The sequence below is a fragment of the Panthera leo genome, chromosome B3, assembly GCF_018350215.1.
Source record: "Panthera leo isolate Ple1 chromosome B3, P.leo_Ple1_pat1.1, whole genome shotgun sequence".
NCBI classification, from domain to species: Eukaryota; Metazoa; Chordata; class Mammalia; order Carnivora; family Felidae; genus Panthera; species Panthera leo.
The window spans coordinates 115,493,383-115,510,224 of NC_056684.1; the positions used below are offsets into that span (position 1 = coordinate 115,493,383).

At 40.6% G+C, this 16,842-nt stretch overlaps 1 protein-coding gene across 4 annotated transcripts; it reads right to left on the reverse strand.

Annotated features, from left to right (window-relative positions):
* Positions 1 to 3,759: 3,759 nt before the first annotated feature.
* Positions 3,760 to 9,782, reverse strand: ADAM20 (ADAM metallopeptidase domain 20). 4 transcript variants are annotated; one of them, XM_042943650.1, is made up of 2 exons: positions 9,570 to 9,782; positions 3,760 to 6,307 (listed from the first exon to the last, which is right to left on the reverse strand). In XM_042943650.1, the coding sequence occupies exon 2, from the start codon at positions 6,150 to 6,152 to the stop codon at positions 3,963 to 3,965; it is 2,190 nt and encodes a 729-aa protein (XP_042799584.1). In that variant the 5' UTR covers positions 6,153 to 6,307; positions 9,570 to 9,782; the 3' UTR covers positions 3,760 to 3,962. The 4 variants fall into 4 exon arrangements, with proteins under 4 accessions (XP_042799584.1, XP_042799582.1, XP_042799586.1 ...); XM_042943648.1 differs by having other exon boundaries at positions 3,760 to 6,333; XM_042943652.1 differs by having other exon boundaries at positions 9,560 to 9,782.
* Between the last annotated feature and the right edge of the window lie 7,060 nt (positions 9,783 to 16,842).

Below are 16,842 nucleotides of genomic sequence, written 5' to 3' on the forward strand. Positions count from 1 at the left end.
AAAACACAAACATATTTGTGTCCCATGTGAATGCTCACCAAAGGGTTACCTCAGCAGATGATTTTAACAAATAGAATGACCCATTCTGTGGATACCAGTCAGCCTCTTTCCCCAGTCACCCATCATGACCCAATGGTTTCATGAACTTCATTAAAGTAGTTATGGTTGCAGTGTGGCAGTTACACTTGGGCTCAGCAACAAAGACTTCCACTCACTATGCATGACCAGGCTACAGCAACAATTAATTGCCCAATCTGCAGTGGTAAGACCAACATCGAGCCCTGAGTATGGCACCTTTCTCTGAGGTAATCAGCCAGCTACCTGCATGTCAGAAGGTGGTCCATCACATTGAACTGTTTCCATCAAGGAAGGGGCAACATTTTATCCTTACTGGAGTGGACACTATGCATACAGATTTTCCTTCCCTGAACACAATGCTTCCATGGACTTACAGAAAGCTTTATTCACCATCACTGTATTCTACACAGCATTTCTTCTGATCAAGGAACTCACTTCATAGCAAAAGAAGTGCAGCAAGGGGCCCATGGTCATGGAATTCACTGGTATTACCATGTTCCCCACCATCTTGAAGAAGCTGTCTTTTTTGTTTGTTTGCTTGTTTATTTTTGAGAGAGAGAGCGGGGGGGGGGGGGGGCGGTGAGGGGCAGAGATCGAGGGAGACACAGAAACCAAACCAGTCTCCAGGCTCTGAGCTGTCAGCACAGAACCCAACCAGAGCTTGAACTCACGAACCACAAGATCATGATCTGAGCCGAAGTCGGACACTTAACCAACTGAGCCACCCAGGTGTCCCTTGAAGAAGCTGTCTTAATAGAATGGTGGAATAACCTTTTCAAGACTAAGTCACAGCACCAGCTAGATGGCAATACCTTGTAGGGCTGAGGCCAGGCTCTCCAGAAGGCTGTATATGCCCTGAATTAGTGTCCAACATATGATGTTATTTCTCTCATAGCCCAGATTCATGGGTCCAGGAATCAAGAGGTGGAAATGGGAGGGGCAGAACTCACTATTAACCTTAATAACCTACCAGCAAAAGTTTTGCTTCCTGTTCCCACAACTTCATGTTTTGCTGGCTCAGAGGGCTTAGTCCCAGAGGGAACAGTACTTCTCCCAGGAGACAAACGATTCCATTGACTGTAAACCAAGACTGCCACCTGACCAATTTGGGCTCCTCATGCCTCTGAATCCACAGGCAATGAAGGGAGTTATGGTGATGGCTGGGGTGATTAATCCTGTTAACCAAAGGGAAATTGGACTACTACTTCACAGTAAGTCAGAGTAAAATGGCAAGTAAGAGTGTCTGGAATACAGGAGATCCCCTAACATGTCTTTCAGTACTACAATGCCCTGTGACTAGGGTCAGTGGAAAACTACAACCCAATCCAGGCAGAACTATTAATGGTTCAGACCATTTAGGAATGAGGGTTTTGGGTCACACCACCAGATAAATAACTATGATCAGATGAAGTACTTGCTGAAGGCAAAGGCAATAGAATGGGAGGTGGAAGAAGATGGTTACAAATACCAGCTGCAATCAGGTGAACAATTATAGAGACAGGACTGCAAGAGCCATGACTACTTCTTTTGCTATGAGTACAGTTGTATTCATATTTCCTGTTTTCTTCTTTCCATTTTCCTCTTTCCTATTCCCTTATCATGTGGCATGAAATACTGAACTTATTTCACAGTATCTAGGTATTGTTAATTTCACATCATAGTATTTAACTTACAGGATATCAAGAAGAGTAAAAATCACTCAAGGGCTTTATATACTCTTCTGGGGATGGGGTAAATATGTAAATCCCATATCCTATTGGTTCTGTTTCTCTGAACAGAACCCTAATACAGATTCCATTCTAGGATGGATTGTATGCACTGAACCAGAGATCTTTTCTTGGGTCTGGGAACCAAGAACTGGAAGCCAGAGTGGCACCACATATCACCATTTCCTATGACTCACTGGGGTGGTCTGTACTTCCTGTCCCATTCAATTCTGTAATGTTAGAGGTTCTGATCCCCAAAGGGGTCACATTTTCACGAGGGGACAAAGCTAGAGTCCCAGTGGAATTATAAGCTAAAGCTGCCACTTGGGATTTTGGGGCTCCTTGTGTCCCTTCTCTAATAGCAAGAAGAGGTGTCACAGTCTTGGAAGGTGTAATTGAGCCCAATCATTGAGAAGAGGTAGGACTGTTGTTAAATCATGGAGATGCAGGGAATATGTATGGAACCCAGGTGATCTCTTTTGGTGCTCCTTGGTATTCTCTAGCCCCACTGTGACTTTAAATGGAGAGACCTCAGCAATCCCTGCGTGAGAATGGTGACTAGACACTCTGGTGCTTTGCATACAAGAACCTGGGTGTAGACACTGGGTTATCACCCAAAGCCAGCAGAATATTATCTAAAGGTGAGGGAAACTAGAATGGATAGTGGAGGAGAGAGACAATAAGTGTCAATTTCAGCCCCAATACCAAACACGGTAGTAGGGACTGTGCTTCATCTCACTAATTTCCCTCTTATAACGTTTCCCACAGGCAGAGATGCCTATTCGCATCCTGGATGAGCTGTTCCCAGAACATAGATGGAAAAGTGATTCAGGGCAATGCAAAAACTGGACTGTGAAATATCCAAATAAGCCACTTTTTTAAAAAAAATGTCTATTTTTGAGAGAGACAGAGCGTGATTGGGGGAGGGGCAGAGAAAGAGGGAGACACAGAATCTGAAGCAGGCTGCAGGCTCTGAGCTGTCAGCACAGAGCCTGATGTGGGGCTCGAACCCACCAACCGTGAGATCATAACCTGAGCCAAAGTTGGATGCTTAACTGACTGAACCACCCAGGAGCCCCAAATAAGCCACTTTGATTCTCCTTCAAGGAAAGTCTTGCTGAACAGCTGCGGAGATTATAATCAGCAGAGAGTCTCCAGATGTCAGCTATTTAGGATAGCCTCAGTTGCCTTCCCAGGTCACCCCACATCCAGTGAATGAGCAAGAGAGGGTATGAAGACCTGGCCATTTTGGGCCAAATCTGTCACGCAGTATTTATTCCAGAGCTCGCTGCTGGGCTGGCCATGGCTTCAGTGCAGTACCATTTCTCTCTGCACAACTGACTTCCTCCCCTTTTCACAGTAGTTGGTCCCTATCAAAATCTCACAATCTAAGATCTAACTTTGCTTCTGGAGAATTCAGACTATCACAGTGAAATAACTACTGAAAGCACTTGATAGCCCTAGGGTGAGGGGAACAAAGGAAAGAACAAAGGAAAGTGGTTTATCAATATGCTGGTGATTCAAGGAGGTCCCTTGCAGAGCAGGGCAAGGGACCAGTTGCTGGTCAGAAATCAGAGGAGGACCACCGTGCTAAGCTCAGAGCTGCAAGTCAGACCTCTGAGGGTGTCAGTGACCAAGAATGAAGGTGGTTCTAAAGAGCCAACAAAACTGGAGTCCAAAACCAAACTTGGCTACTAGAATGAATGGCCCCAGCCAAAATGATAGAGTTACTTTCGGCACACAGAAACCTAACTCCTTTCCCCCCTCATCCAGCACTCTAGGCTACTTCTACTGCCCTCTGTTGGTACAGTTACCCACAAGAAAACAGGTGGAACAGAAGTGGGATCTGTAGAGGCATATCCCTGACATTACATCTGGAGTACAAAGGTGGGAGGAGGATTAGAGCTGATAGACACCAGCTTAAAAATATCTCCTTGCTGTGCCTTTGCCCAGGAAATAAAAACAGACAACTTCCGAGGGAAAAAAAAATGAAGTTTTAATATTGCTTAAAACATGAAGAGTTAGAAAGTACATGCTAGAAATCCTCTGGTGTGATATTAATGCTTATGATCCTGATATGAGGGATCGTTAAATTTTTCTTTAAACAGTCAGACATGCTCTAATGTTTCTGTACTATTAAAAGAAGTGCTAGATATTTGTTTAATGCGACAGGAGTTTTTAGCCTTCCTCTTCCTCCTCCCGCTCCTCCTCTTCATTCAAAACTTTCTTACCAAGTATAATTAGGAAAAGTAAAACGAAAAGAGTTAAAGGAATGAACCACAATAATATCAGGTAGTCCAGCCATTTCTCTCCTTCTGATGCCACCTGGTTCTGAGGAGGTGGCCCGCTGTCAATACTGCCTCCATGGCCCACATGCTGGCACTTGGGAGGTGCCCATCCATAGTTGCAGTGGCAATGCTGCTTATTATTGCAGACTCCGTTCATGTGGCAGGTCTCATCAGCCTGACAGCTTCGCGGTGGATAGGTCATGTTGACACACTTCTTGTGGATGCATATCTTTTTTTGACCACACACTGTGCCATCTCTCACTTGGCCAATATCAGGTATGGACATCCCTACATGATAATCAGTGCCCCAGCAAGTGATGTTTTTGAGGTGAAGTTGATGCACTGTCGAATGCTGTATCAGACTAGGAATTACTTCCACATTCTCACACTGTACTCTCCCACAGAGAATATCAGGGGCCTCACATCTTACGTATATTAGGTCTGCGATATCACAGTGACCAAACCGATTTCCTTGGGTGTTGATTTCTCTGTAGCATCTCTGAGATGCACTCCTTGCGTCTTTGCCAAAAATCTCCCTGCACTGCTTGTCATGGTTGGGACATCTCCCTTCATAGCAGTAGGCACCATCACCACAGGGAACCCCGTCCTGCACGTATACATCTTCTGGGCACCGATGAGATGTCCCATTACACCATTCGGGGAGGTCACATTCACTCATCTGCTGTCTGCACACAGTCCCTGATGGCATGAACTTGCAGTCTTTGCAACAAATTCCAAAAGTACAAGCAGCTCCAGGCTTCAGAGTACAGTTCAACAGACAACAGGGGTCATTTAAACACTGGTGTATGGTGCCACAGTCACACTCCTCTCCTTCTTCAATCACTAAGTTCCCACAAAACTGTCCCATAGAGATATTCGCCGAATGTGGAGATGACCTAATACATGATCCTCTAGAGAGAGTATTGTCCCAGTACCGGGCATAACTGCAATTGCTGAACTTAGTTGTCACCTTCCGGGAAGGATACATTAGGCACCACTGAAGCCCACACACACATTGTTCAGTATCATGAGACATACCCAAATTATGACCAAGTTCATGGGACACAGTAAGTGCAAAATAAAACAGACTGTCTCCTTCAAAAACATCAACTCCACTATTAAAAGGGCGTTGGCATATCCCTCCAACGTAGGCAACTCCAAGCTTTGTGCCAAAACGTTTTTTTATGAAAAGATGGGCAGTATCATGGTGCAGTCGGGCATCAAGATTGACAGACTTCCAAAGGGCAAAATCCTCCACAAGCTGATCTATCTGATCAGCGACAACTAGGTTTCTTTCACTCCAGATTTCAATCCCAGTCAAAACTACATCAACCTCCAAAGAGTAATATAAGATATCTAGTATATTGATAACATCAAATACTTCACGCTGTACTACTGACACGTTACTTTCGTAGTACAGGAATCGATTATGGTCCATGACTACACCCAGCTCAAGAAACCGCAAGTGGGTCCACCAGCCGGTATAAGAACTTTGTATCAGAGTGGAATTATATGAGGCTCTCAACTGCAAATGTCGTGCTATTTCCTCTTCTGTTAGCCCACATCTCATAGGTGGGAATTGTGTATCATCACTATCCATCTTATATACCAGGTGTTCAAATGTGGCAGAAAACCTAACTGGCTCAATTTCATAAGCAAGGTCATTTATCTGCAGCATTCCTCGAAAACCTCCAGAACAGGTACTGAGGGCAACCAGGGATTCAGGGACTCCTTCCACATAACCATGATAGTAGCAGTCGTCAGGAACAAAAGGCTGATCCTGGTGGAGGGCTTGCTGGTCTGTGTAGGTGAACACCAGGAAGTGTTTAGAAATCAAGAGCTTCTTGACCTTCATGTGGACAATGTGTCTCTGGCCCCCAAACTGCAAGCTGTAGGAGAGCCAGCCTGGAGCCTTTATACCTCTGTCCCTGCCAGTCACCTTCAAGGGGACCACCAATTCTGGGGAGGAGAAGTGCTGGGAGGGCCTGTCTTGAGAGTGGCCAGAAATGAACAGAGACATCCCAACCCAGAGTAGCAGAAGAGTGATCCTGATGTGCACCAAGGCCTCACCCACTGCCATTATGGAGTTGTCATTATGAAGCCACCTGTCCAGGGCAGAAGAGGGCAGGGTATGAGGTACTGCTGGTCTGGCTCCTCCCTCTGAGCTGCTTAGGGTGCAGGGTTGACCTTTATGGATCTGTGTCCTAGAAGAGGTGGACCATCAGAGTTGCAGTGCTGAAAGTGGAAATAAAAAAGAAGAGCTAGGATGGGGTTGGTGGGGTAGGAAGGGTGGGATAGAGAGAGAAGAAAGTGAGGTAAAAGTGATTCTTCAATTGGAATGAGGCTAGAATTAATAAAATGCCCGAGACTGTTATACATATGCACATATACATATGCATATATATGAGTATATACATATGCACACATATACATATACGTGTGTGTGTGTGTGTGTGTGTGTGTGTGTGTGTGTGTGTGTGTAGGCAGGCAGGGGGTGGTAGAGGACAGGTTTCTAGAGGAAGAAATGAAGGAGGTTAGTCATAAATAATGGTTGAAACTGGATGGTGGATAGATAAAAATTGATTACATACTGTTTTCTAAACATGTAAACCGGCAATGAAATGTTCCCTATTAAAAGACAGACATCTGACTTCCCGATTGCTCCTCCAACCAAAAATCTACCAGTACCCTACTATCTTCAGGAGGCATGTGGACAACCCATCCAAAACCCACCGATTTTTCTGTCTCTTTTTTCCACACAGTTTATTCTATCTCCCCTTTACTTGTGCAGGACATCTGATCTCCCATTGTATCCGAGGTTAGCAGTCAAAGTAAGTGTCACTTAAGGGACTCATTAATTTTGGGAGACCCCTTCCAATCAAGACAGATTTTTATTTTAAAATGCATTCTTATCTGTAGAAAAACTCTGGACATCCAACGAACGGCAGCCACACTGATAGGGAAGCAGGGAATGCGTTGCTATTTTGAGACAAGGCAAACAGCCCAACTGCCTCCAATCACAGCATGCAGGCAGCAGCCTTCTCTCTACCCAGCTCAGCTGCATCATGCTTTCAATCATAAGAGACTCATCTTAGATGTATAAATATAGATTCTATTCTATATTTTTTCATGGCCAGTGATTTAGCTGAATTCTCTAGAGAAAGATGGATTGAGAAGCTTAAACCTAGAGTCAGTTCATTAAAACGTTCAAAAGGCCACACACAGTTCAGGTGGACTTATGTCATTCCTGTTGAAAACATAAATTTTGGTTCAGGCAAAAGTTAAATTTGTTCATTCACTAACTTTTATTAAAAGTATCAATAATTTATTGAATATTTGAAAGCAAAAATTAAATTTGGAGACACACTGGAACATATATACTGGTGACATGAATATTCCAAATAAGTACACAAATGGGGTCAGCAGTATAGAGTATGAAAAATATCCTTAGCATTATAATGTCAAGAACTCCTGTCCACATTTGGATGCTTTTTCAGAACTGATGGATGGCTACTGGAAGCCAAGAATACTAAATGAATCCTTTCAGGGAAAAGATCTCTGGTAGAGGTGAAATCCTAATTACTAGATTTCCTCTCCATTTCTCTCTTCATAATATACTTGGTATATGCCATAGATCTGGGAATATTAAGATGAGAATGTCAATCAGAGAGAGACAAATATCCTATGTAGAATTTAAGATACCAAACAGATGAACGTAACAGGAAGGGGTGGGGGAATAGAAGAGAGGGAAACAAACCACAAGAGACTCTTAATGATAGAGAACAAACTGAGGGTTGCTGGAGGGAGGTGGGTAGGGGATGGGCTAGATGGGTGATGGGTACTGAGGAGGGCCCTTGTTGGGATGAGCACTGGGTGTTGTATGTAAGTGATGAATCACTGAATTCTACTCCTGAAGCCAATATTGTATTGTATGTTAACAACTAAAACTTAAAATTAAAAAGAATAAATTATATTTAAAAAAGGATGAGAATGTGTGAGTTGGAAGAGGGATATTAAAGATAAAGCATTATATGGACGCCTGGGTAGCTCAGTCGGTTAAGCATCTGACTCTTGATTCCCGCTCAGGTCATGATCTCACAGTTTGTGGATCCAGTCCCACATCTCTGCCCCTCCCCTGCTTGTGCACATGTGCACATGAGTGCATGCTCACACACATACGTGTGCTCTCTCTCTCTCTCAAAAAAAAAAAAAAAAGACAAAGCATTATAAAAAGGAGAATAACCTATATTAAGCTTTGTCAGAAATATGATGCGGCAATAATAGAGAAGTTCATTGCTGAGAATCTTTGAGACACATCAGACTGTCAACATTGCATTGCTCCAAAGATGAGCCTTGAAGGAACACTGTGTTACCACAAACTATGTGAACCGATGTCACTCCAAAGCCCTCCTTTCTACGGTTACCAGCACTTCAAGCAGTGTTAAGGTTTTCCTCTTAATCAATACTTAGCTCTTCTATTTCCAGCAGCTATTTCAAATTGCCCCAAACCCTTATCTTCCCAAGTATCCTCTCATGCCCAGTCACAGACTCATTTCAGTGTTTCTCAAGCTTAGGTCACAAGCCATACAGGGTCATGAAGTCAATTTAGTGAGCCACAACCAATTGACACAATACTAAATATCAGAGAGCCTCACACAGATCAGCACCCCCTGCTGTTACCTACCACCACAGAAGCTATAGCAGCATTCTATTGACACTTGTTATTTAATTATCAATTATTTCCTGAACTCCAAAACTAAAATTTATACTTTGCCTATCAAGCTGGAGATGGGATCTGCACATTATATTTCTCCATTGTTATTTGGCTTCCTGAAGTTTTTATCAACACGGATTCAAGAGAGAGAATCAAACGCAAGAAAAGAAGACAAGGAACTTGTCATTACCTATCTGCCTGCCTGCTGTTACGTTCTGTAAATTCCCAGCCATGATGCCTTGCTCTGGTGGGGAGAGTTGGTTACCACATTCCCAGAACCAGCTCCATTAAGCCCTAACAAAGGTATGAGTGCTAGCTGAACAGTGTGCCCTTCTCAGAAGTCTGAGCACCAGATGTACAGGACCATCCTCCAGTACCCCAGGTGACCCACACTAGCTAGCCAGTGTCCCTTCCTCAGATGTTCCAGGCATACTACAAAGCACCCTGATATAAGCCCCATGTGTATAGCACTTCTCTCTCTGAGATCTGAGTCACAATTCTGGAAGACCTTCTTCCAAGTCGCTAAGTATCAGCTCACCAAGTCCCCCAGTACCAGCTCAGCATCACCTTATGGGAAGAACAGCTATTAGCTCTACAGAACCCCTTTTCTGATTTCCTAAGTTACCAACATGACCAGAGCAAAGCCCTATCTTCTACAGTCCAGATCTATGAGGCCCATTATGAAACTATCCATTTATGATAACCCCATCCTCTGCCCTTCCCTACCCCCCCCTCCCAATCTTAGGCATAGAGCTTTTTCTAGCAACTAATACCTCTGTGTACCTCAGCACTTCCTTTTCATCTTTCCAGTCCTTTAGAAACTTTTCAAGAATTCCTTTAGATTAATTACTCTTGGTAGGCTTTTCTTTCCTGGACTAGATCTTGACAGCTACAGGACTTGGTACCAAGAGTGGTGCCAAGAGAGACAGACACCATTGGACTCTGGGATTGGTATGGGCATGTCCATGACTTTACACACTGCTGAACTCCTGTCCAATGGGGAATGAGCATGCAATGACATCACAATGAACTGAATTACCAGCCAATGTTTACTGTGATGAAGTGTACTACTGAAGCAAATGTGTAGGCACCAAGTGTGATGATGGCTGAAGCAAATGTGTGGGGACCAAGTGTGATGATGGCTGGAAGTACCTCAAAGACTGTTTTGGAGAATTTGCACAGTGAGGCTCAAGGCTCTAAACTCTCAGCTCAAAGAGCTGATAATGATAGACCTAAAAGAATCTCTCATTGGTTTTGGCCATAGAGTCAGTTTTACCAAAAAAAAAAAAAAAAAAAAAAAAATCAAACTTTAATTGTGAAGTTACAGAGCCACAACATAAGTTGAATGTGTAGATTTGCCAAGACTCTGATGGGAAAGTTAGAACACTGAGAAGGCAAAAAACCTTGACGCTTGCAAAGAAGAACTCCAGATGGACTTAACTGATTCTGAGTATCTTGATCCTCCCAAGTGTCCCTGAGTCTCAGTTACTGGGAGAGAAGCCAGTCTGAAGAGCCTAGACACCTATAGCTTGAGACCCTGTCCCTTCTGTGGAAGTTACTCTGCAAGGAGATACCTAGTCTCCTGAAGACATACTCTTACCATCCTTTATTGGCTCTAGATGCAAATCAGAATCTAATTCAACACATTCCAGAGGAACAAATTCAACATCTGAATTGAGAGGAAGGAACTTCTACACCAAAATAATGATAATATTTTACTAATTTATATTGGCAAAAGGGGGGGGGCATTATATTAATAACAGAAAAGCTAAAGTAGTTAGATAAAGATATATTTAGTATGATAAAATTCAACACGAATTTGTATATATTTAATAAATACCTTCAAAATATATAAAGAAAACATTGAGAAATCAAAAAGAAATAGAAAAATACAAAATCTACTTATAAATATTAACATACTTCTCTCAGCAACTGAGAGAAAAATCACCCACAAAAAAAGGATAAGGAAATAGAAGATTTAAGCAAGGCTAATCAAATTAACCTGACACATGTAAAACACTACAGCCAACAACTGCAGAACAGGTATTAGGTTCAATTGCACATGAGATATTTAGCAAAATAGATGATATCCATGGTCATAAAGGAAGTCTCAACAATGGTAAAAATAAAAATCGCATAATATATGTTCCTTAACTACAGAATTTTTAAAAACTGGATAGGAAAAAGAGCTAGAAAATAGCCATTTCTTTCAAAATTAAAGAAAAGCCTTCTAAATAAGCCATGGTCCAAGTATGATCAAAATATGTAATTAAAAATATTTTGGACTGAATGAAAATACAACATATTATATTTGTAGAATACAGTTAAAGCAATGCTTATATGGAAATTTCTGTATTTCAAGGTATATATTAGAAAAGGATAGTAGGGGTGCCTGGGTGGCTCAGTTGCTTAAGCCTCTGACTCCTGATTCCGGTTCAGGTCATGGTCTCACAGTTTGTGAGTTGGAGTCCCACATCGAGCTCTGCGCTGACAGTGTAGAGCCTGCTTGAGATTCTCTCTCTCTTCTTCTCTCTGTCCCTCCTCCATGCTCTCACTCTCTTTCTCTCAAAAATAGATAAGTATTTTTTTTAAAAAGGAGAAAGATTGGGGGCGCCTGGGTGGCTCAGTTGGTTGAGCGCCGACTTCGGCTCAGGTCACGATCTCGCAGTCTGTGAGTTCGAGCCCCACATCGGCCCCTGTGCTGACAGCTCAGAGCCCGGAGCCTGTTTCAGATTCTGTGTCTCCCTCTCTCTGACCCTCCCCCGTTCATGCTCTGTCTCTCTCTGTCTCAAAAATAAATAAACGCTAAAAAAAAAAAAAAACAAATTTAAAAAGGAGAAAGATTGAAAATATTTTATGTAAGATATAATGTCACAAAGCTAGAAAGATGAGAGCTAATTAAACTTTAATAGATAAAATTTTAAAATAAACATGGGAGGGGGGCCTAGGCGGCTCAATCAGTTGAGTATCCGACTCTTGGTTTCTGCTGGAGTCATGATCCCAGCATTATGGGATCGAGCCCCACGTGTGCTCCATGCTGAGTGTGGAGCCTGGTTGAGATGCTCTCTCTCTCTTCCCTTGCCCCTCTCCCCTGCTCATGCTCTCTCTCTCTCTAAAATAATAAAATAAAATAAAATAAAATAAAATAAAATAAAATAAAATAAAATAAAATAAAATAAAAAATAAATAAAAATAAAGATGGGAGTACAAAACAATAAAACAAAAATATACTAAAAAGAAAATAAAGTCAAACACTGGTTCCTTATAAGGAACTGACAAACACTTAGCAGTACTGATCAAGAACTAAATTGAGAAAATACAAATTGCCAGTAAGTGTTCCTATAGTAGTTTCTATTATGTATAAAATAATAATAATAATAATGATAATAATAATAATAATAATAATGATGCAGTGGTCTGGAACTGGACCAGCAATATCTCAAGAAATGCCTGTATTTAATCTTCCCTCCTCTGTATAATTACCGTACAGCCTGCAGTCACCCTTTGAAATCAACGTTGTTAAGTTAGCTTTGATACTTGGCCAATCAGTAGGCTGAATATTAGGACAATGGAGACAGAGGTTGTGGGTGATAGGTGTTGGTTGAAATTATCAAGGGGGATTTTGTGTGTGTGACCAAAAGTATTATACAGAGGGTTTCATTTTGGTTTTAAGAATTTTTTTAAAATTGCAAATCAAAAAGCCTAGTTCTGTAGGCATTTCAGTTCAGTTTCTAGCTCTGATTTCTTCTTTTTTATGTATAAATCAGACTACATTTAGCAATAATTTTAAGGGGCCTTTGACTGGTCCCATTTACAAAATTGATTAATTAAACATTTAAGCTGCTTATAAAAATAATGGAAATTTAAACACAGGAATAAATTTGTCAATAAGTTTGAAAATTTAAGCAAATTTTCATGGGAAAATTTGGGAAACTTCCTGGGGAAAATTCCTTGAAAAACCAAACAAAAGTAATAGAAAAATTAAACAGTTCTACATTAATTAGAGTTTGAATCTATATGAAAAATATAAATTAAAAACAATATACCCTTTCACAAAATCTCTGGTATAGTGGGTTCTCAAAGTGTTTTTTGAGGTAATACAAATGACTGAATAGTGATAAAACAGAGACATATCCTAATCAAACTTTACTAATTACGTTTCAGCAATTGCTTCAACAGTAGTAACCTAAGAGCAATGACTGAATGTTTAGGAATTACAGACATTTGTGCCATGATCAAAGGCTTTGAAGATACAGGGATAATGATAACCAATCACACCCATATTTAACTCACCTGTTTTGCATGTGCAAGTGGGTTGAAGAGTTACTACTAATTTTCTTAAACAAGGCAGGGGTGATTATAATTACACCTGCTCTTTCAGTTCCGATTTGTTTACTCACAACCCAACACAACTAAATCTATTATGTAGGTAATAATTATGTAGCTAATAATAGTTATGAAGGGTTGAAAGCAAAAGATAAATCATATGAACACCAAGATATAAAAAAGAGAGCAAACATTAACAAAAATAAATCTGATGAAAACATATTAGAAGATGACAAGGTGAATAGAATTGTTGGATCACTATATTGTACACCTCAAATTAATACAACACTATTCATTAATTATACTGGAATTAAAAAGATTGTTTTAATTTAAAAAAACTGACAAGGGGCACCATGGTCAGTCAGTTAAGCCTCTGATTCTTGATTTTGGCTTAGGTCATGATCTTATGGTTCATGAGTTCAAGCCCTGTGTCGGGCTCTATACTGATAGTGTAGAGCCTGCTTGGGATTCTCTTTCCCTCTTTCTCTGCCCCTCCCCGACTCATGCTCGCTCGCTCTCTCTCAAAATAAATAAATAAACTTTAAAAAAAAGATGATAAGGGAAATATTGACAAAGATAAAGAGGTATCAATCAAGGTAAAGAGGAACAATATTTAATATAGGAAGAAACATTCCATGGTATTTTGTATGCACCTAATAGCAGAGCTTCAAAATATGTGAAGCAAGAGTTGAGAGGTCAAAAAGAAGAAATAAAAAACCCAGTATCATATTTGGAGACCTTTACTTAGAACAAGCAAGAAAATAAGAATTAAATGACATTAAAGTGTCCCAATCAATACATACAGAACACTATACTCAAAAACTGCAGGATACACATCATTTTCAAATGTATGTAGGGCATAAAGCAATTCTAAAAGAATACAAATTGTACAACAGATGCACTTTTGGTTTCTGCTCTGGCATGTAAAAAGCTTGCAAATCATCACTCCCACCCTCACAAAAAGAAAAAACATGAAAAAACTGAAAAATCAATGACCTTTCTTAGGTCCATCAGACCAATGAGACCACAGGACAAACAAACTGGATAAAGCAGAGAATAGGGATGAGCTTCTCTAAAGCAGAAGTGGTTGGAGCCAATGACGCGTAAATGGTGACTTCAGTGAATTCCTGGAGTGTTGACTAACATCATTATTAAAAACTCTTGAGGTCTCACTCTAAGGGGAGCCTCTATACTGCCATAAGTCTGATCTCCAAAAAACCTACCAGATACTCATAATAAAAATCAGGGGGGAAAAATAACCAAATGTTTGACCAAGAAGAGGAGAAAAGCAATCCGGGGACATATGGTGAAGGTAACAGTAACCACTTTGAAATACACCCAGAGTGTCCTCAAAACAAAGGCCTACCCAGCAAGGGGAACAACTTCACCAGAGCCTTATTCAACTTGAGGGAAGTGAAATTACCCAACTTCATCCCCCTTTAGCCTTCTTATGTCACCTAAGTTTGGGGATGGGGAGATAGGAGAGCTTAAATGCCCAAGTTCATAGTCCAGGGGCACAGGACCACTACAAGACTGAGACCTAATCTAAGAACACAGAATGCTTCCCATTCTCCCACTCCTTTTACCACACCAAAAGGGCTTCTGTACAAGTGGATTACACCTGAAAGAACTATAAAACATAGACTCTGTTTTAAGGAGTTTCTCAGGAAATCCTAAGACAATACGGTAGACAAAAACAAGGACACTAGAAGAAATCGAAACTTCTCACACCTGCAGCTACAGGAAAGAATAAACACAGCCTAACTTCTGGTCAAATAAACACTAAAGGCCTATCTATCTCATTGTCTATTGCCCAATATATCATGTCTGGCTTTCAACAAAAAATTACAAAGCATGTTAAAAGGCAGGGAAAAAAAAAAAAACCAGTCTGAAAAAACAAAGCAAGCATTAGAGTCAGACTCAGATATGGCAAGTTTTTGGAATTACCTGAATGGGAACTTAAATAACCATGATTAATATGCTAAGGGGTATAACAGAAAAAGTTGATAATATACAAGAATGAGTAATATAAGCAGAAAATGGAAACTCTAGGAAACAATCGAAAGGAAATGACAAGATATCAAAAACATGATCACAGATATGAAGAAGGCTTTTGATGGGCTCACGAGTAGACTGGAACATGGCCAAAGAAAGAATCAGTGAGAGCTTGAAGATATGTCAACAGAAACTTCCTAAACTGAAATGGAAAGAAAAAAAACTGGGGGTGTGTGGGGGGAGACTATCCAAGAACTGTGGTACAATTAGAACAGGTGTAATATATACATAAAGGGAATAAAAATCAGAGAAGAGAAAAAGAAGCAGAAAAAAATATTTGCAGTAATAATGGCTGAGAATTTTTCCATAGTTAATGATAGAAACCACACCACACCAGGAATCTCAGAGAACTCCAAGCAGCAGAAAGAGCAAGGAAAGTATACCTAGGGAAACGCTGAGTTTCTGGTGCAGCATGTACAGAGACTGGAAGTCATGACTCCATCATAGCAAACAAGTAAAAAGCTGAACACACTAAAAATTACTAACTTCTTTGAGGTCCATAAGAGAACTGAAGTCATGGAAAAACCGCTGTCTCCAAAACTGAAGAGACCAACAGTGAATATGGAAACCCATAACTTTCCAGAGCAGAAAGCCACAAGCAGAAATATCTGTGGGAAACTGGAATGGATAGGAAAACTTAAACCGTAACTGATGAATTACTGGGTGTGGACAAGTCTGAGACTTAAAAATTATAGGGAAGGCCAGTTTAGAGGGCCCCTCACACTTCTGGGAGTTTTACCTCCATGAACCTACCAGGTTCTCATGCTGACGTCAAAGAAAAATCCCCTCCTTGTTCTGGCAGGAAGAGATGAAAGTAGCCATAACTGAAATACATCCAGAGCATTCTATTCTTTTTAATAAGGCTTAAAGAACAACTATTTCCCAGTTTAATCTACTGAGGTTATCAGCATCTAACTGGACCAGGGGGAAGGAAAATATAAGACTCTAACCTCCTCTAGTCATCCTATTCCACCTAGGAGGGGTGGAGGAACTGAGAATAGTTGTGAGGGTCACCGTATAGGTGTACAGGGCTACTTAAAGATTCAGACCTAATCTGAAGATTTAGAATTGCCCCTCCCCCTATACCTTGCCACCACATCACTAAAGGCCTACATACCAATACATACATATCCTTTTACCAAGTACATCATACCTTGATTATAACAAAAAATATCACAAGGTTTATTAAAGATAAAAAAATTTTGAAGAGACACAGCAAGCATCAGACCCAGATCAGATATGGCAGAGATGTTGGAAATATCAGACCAGAAATTTAAAGCAACTATGATCAACATGCTGAGAACTCTAATGTAAAAAGTACACAATATGGAAAAACAGTCATGTAAAGAGATAGATGAAAATTCTAATAAAAGAATCTAAAAGAAATGCTAGAAATTGAAAACTCTATAATAGAAAGAATGCCTTGATGAGGTCATCAGTACATTGAACATGGCTGAGGAAAGAATCAGTCAATTCAAGAATATATCAATAAAAGTGTTTAAACTGAAAGGAAAAAGAAAAGAAAATAGAACAGAATATCCAAGAACTGTTGAACCACTATAAATGATCTAACATGGGTATGATGGGACTATCAGAAGAATAAGAAAGGAAAAAACATTCCGAATCCATGACAGAACATTCCCAACGATTTGCCAGTAGAAAAAAGCAGTATGTT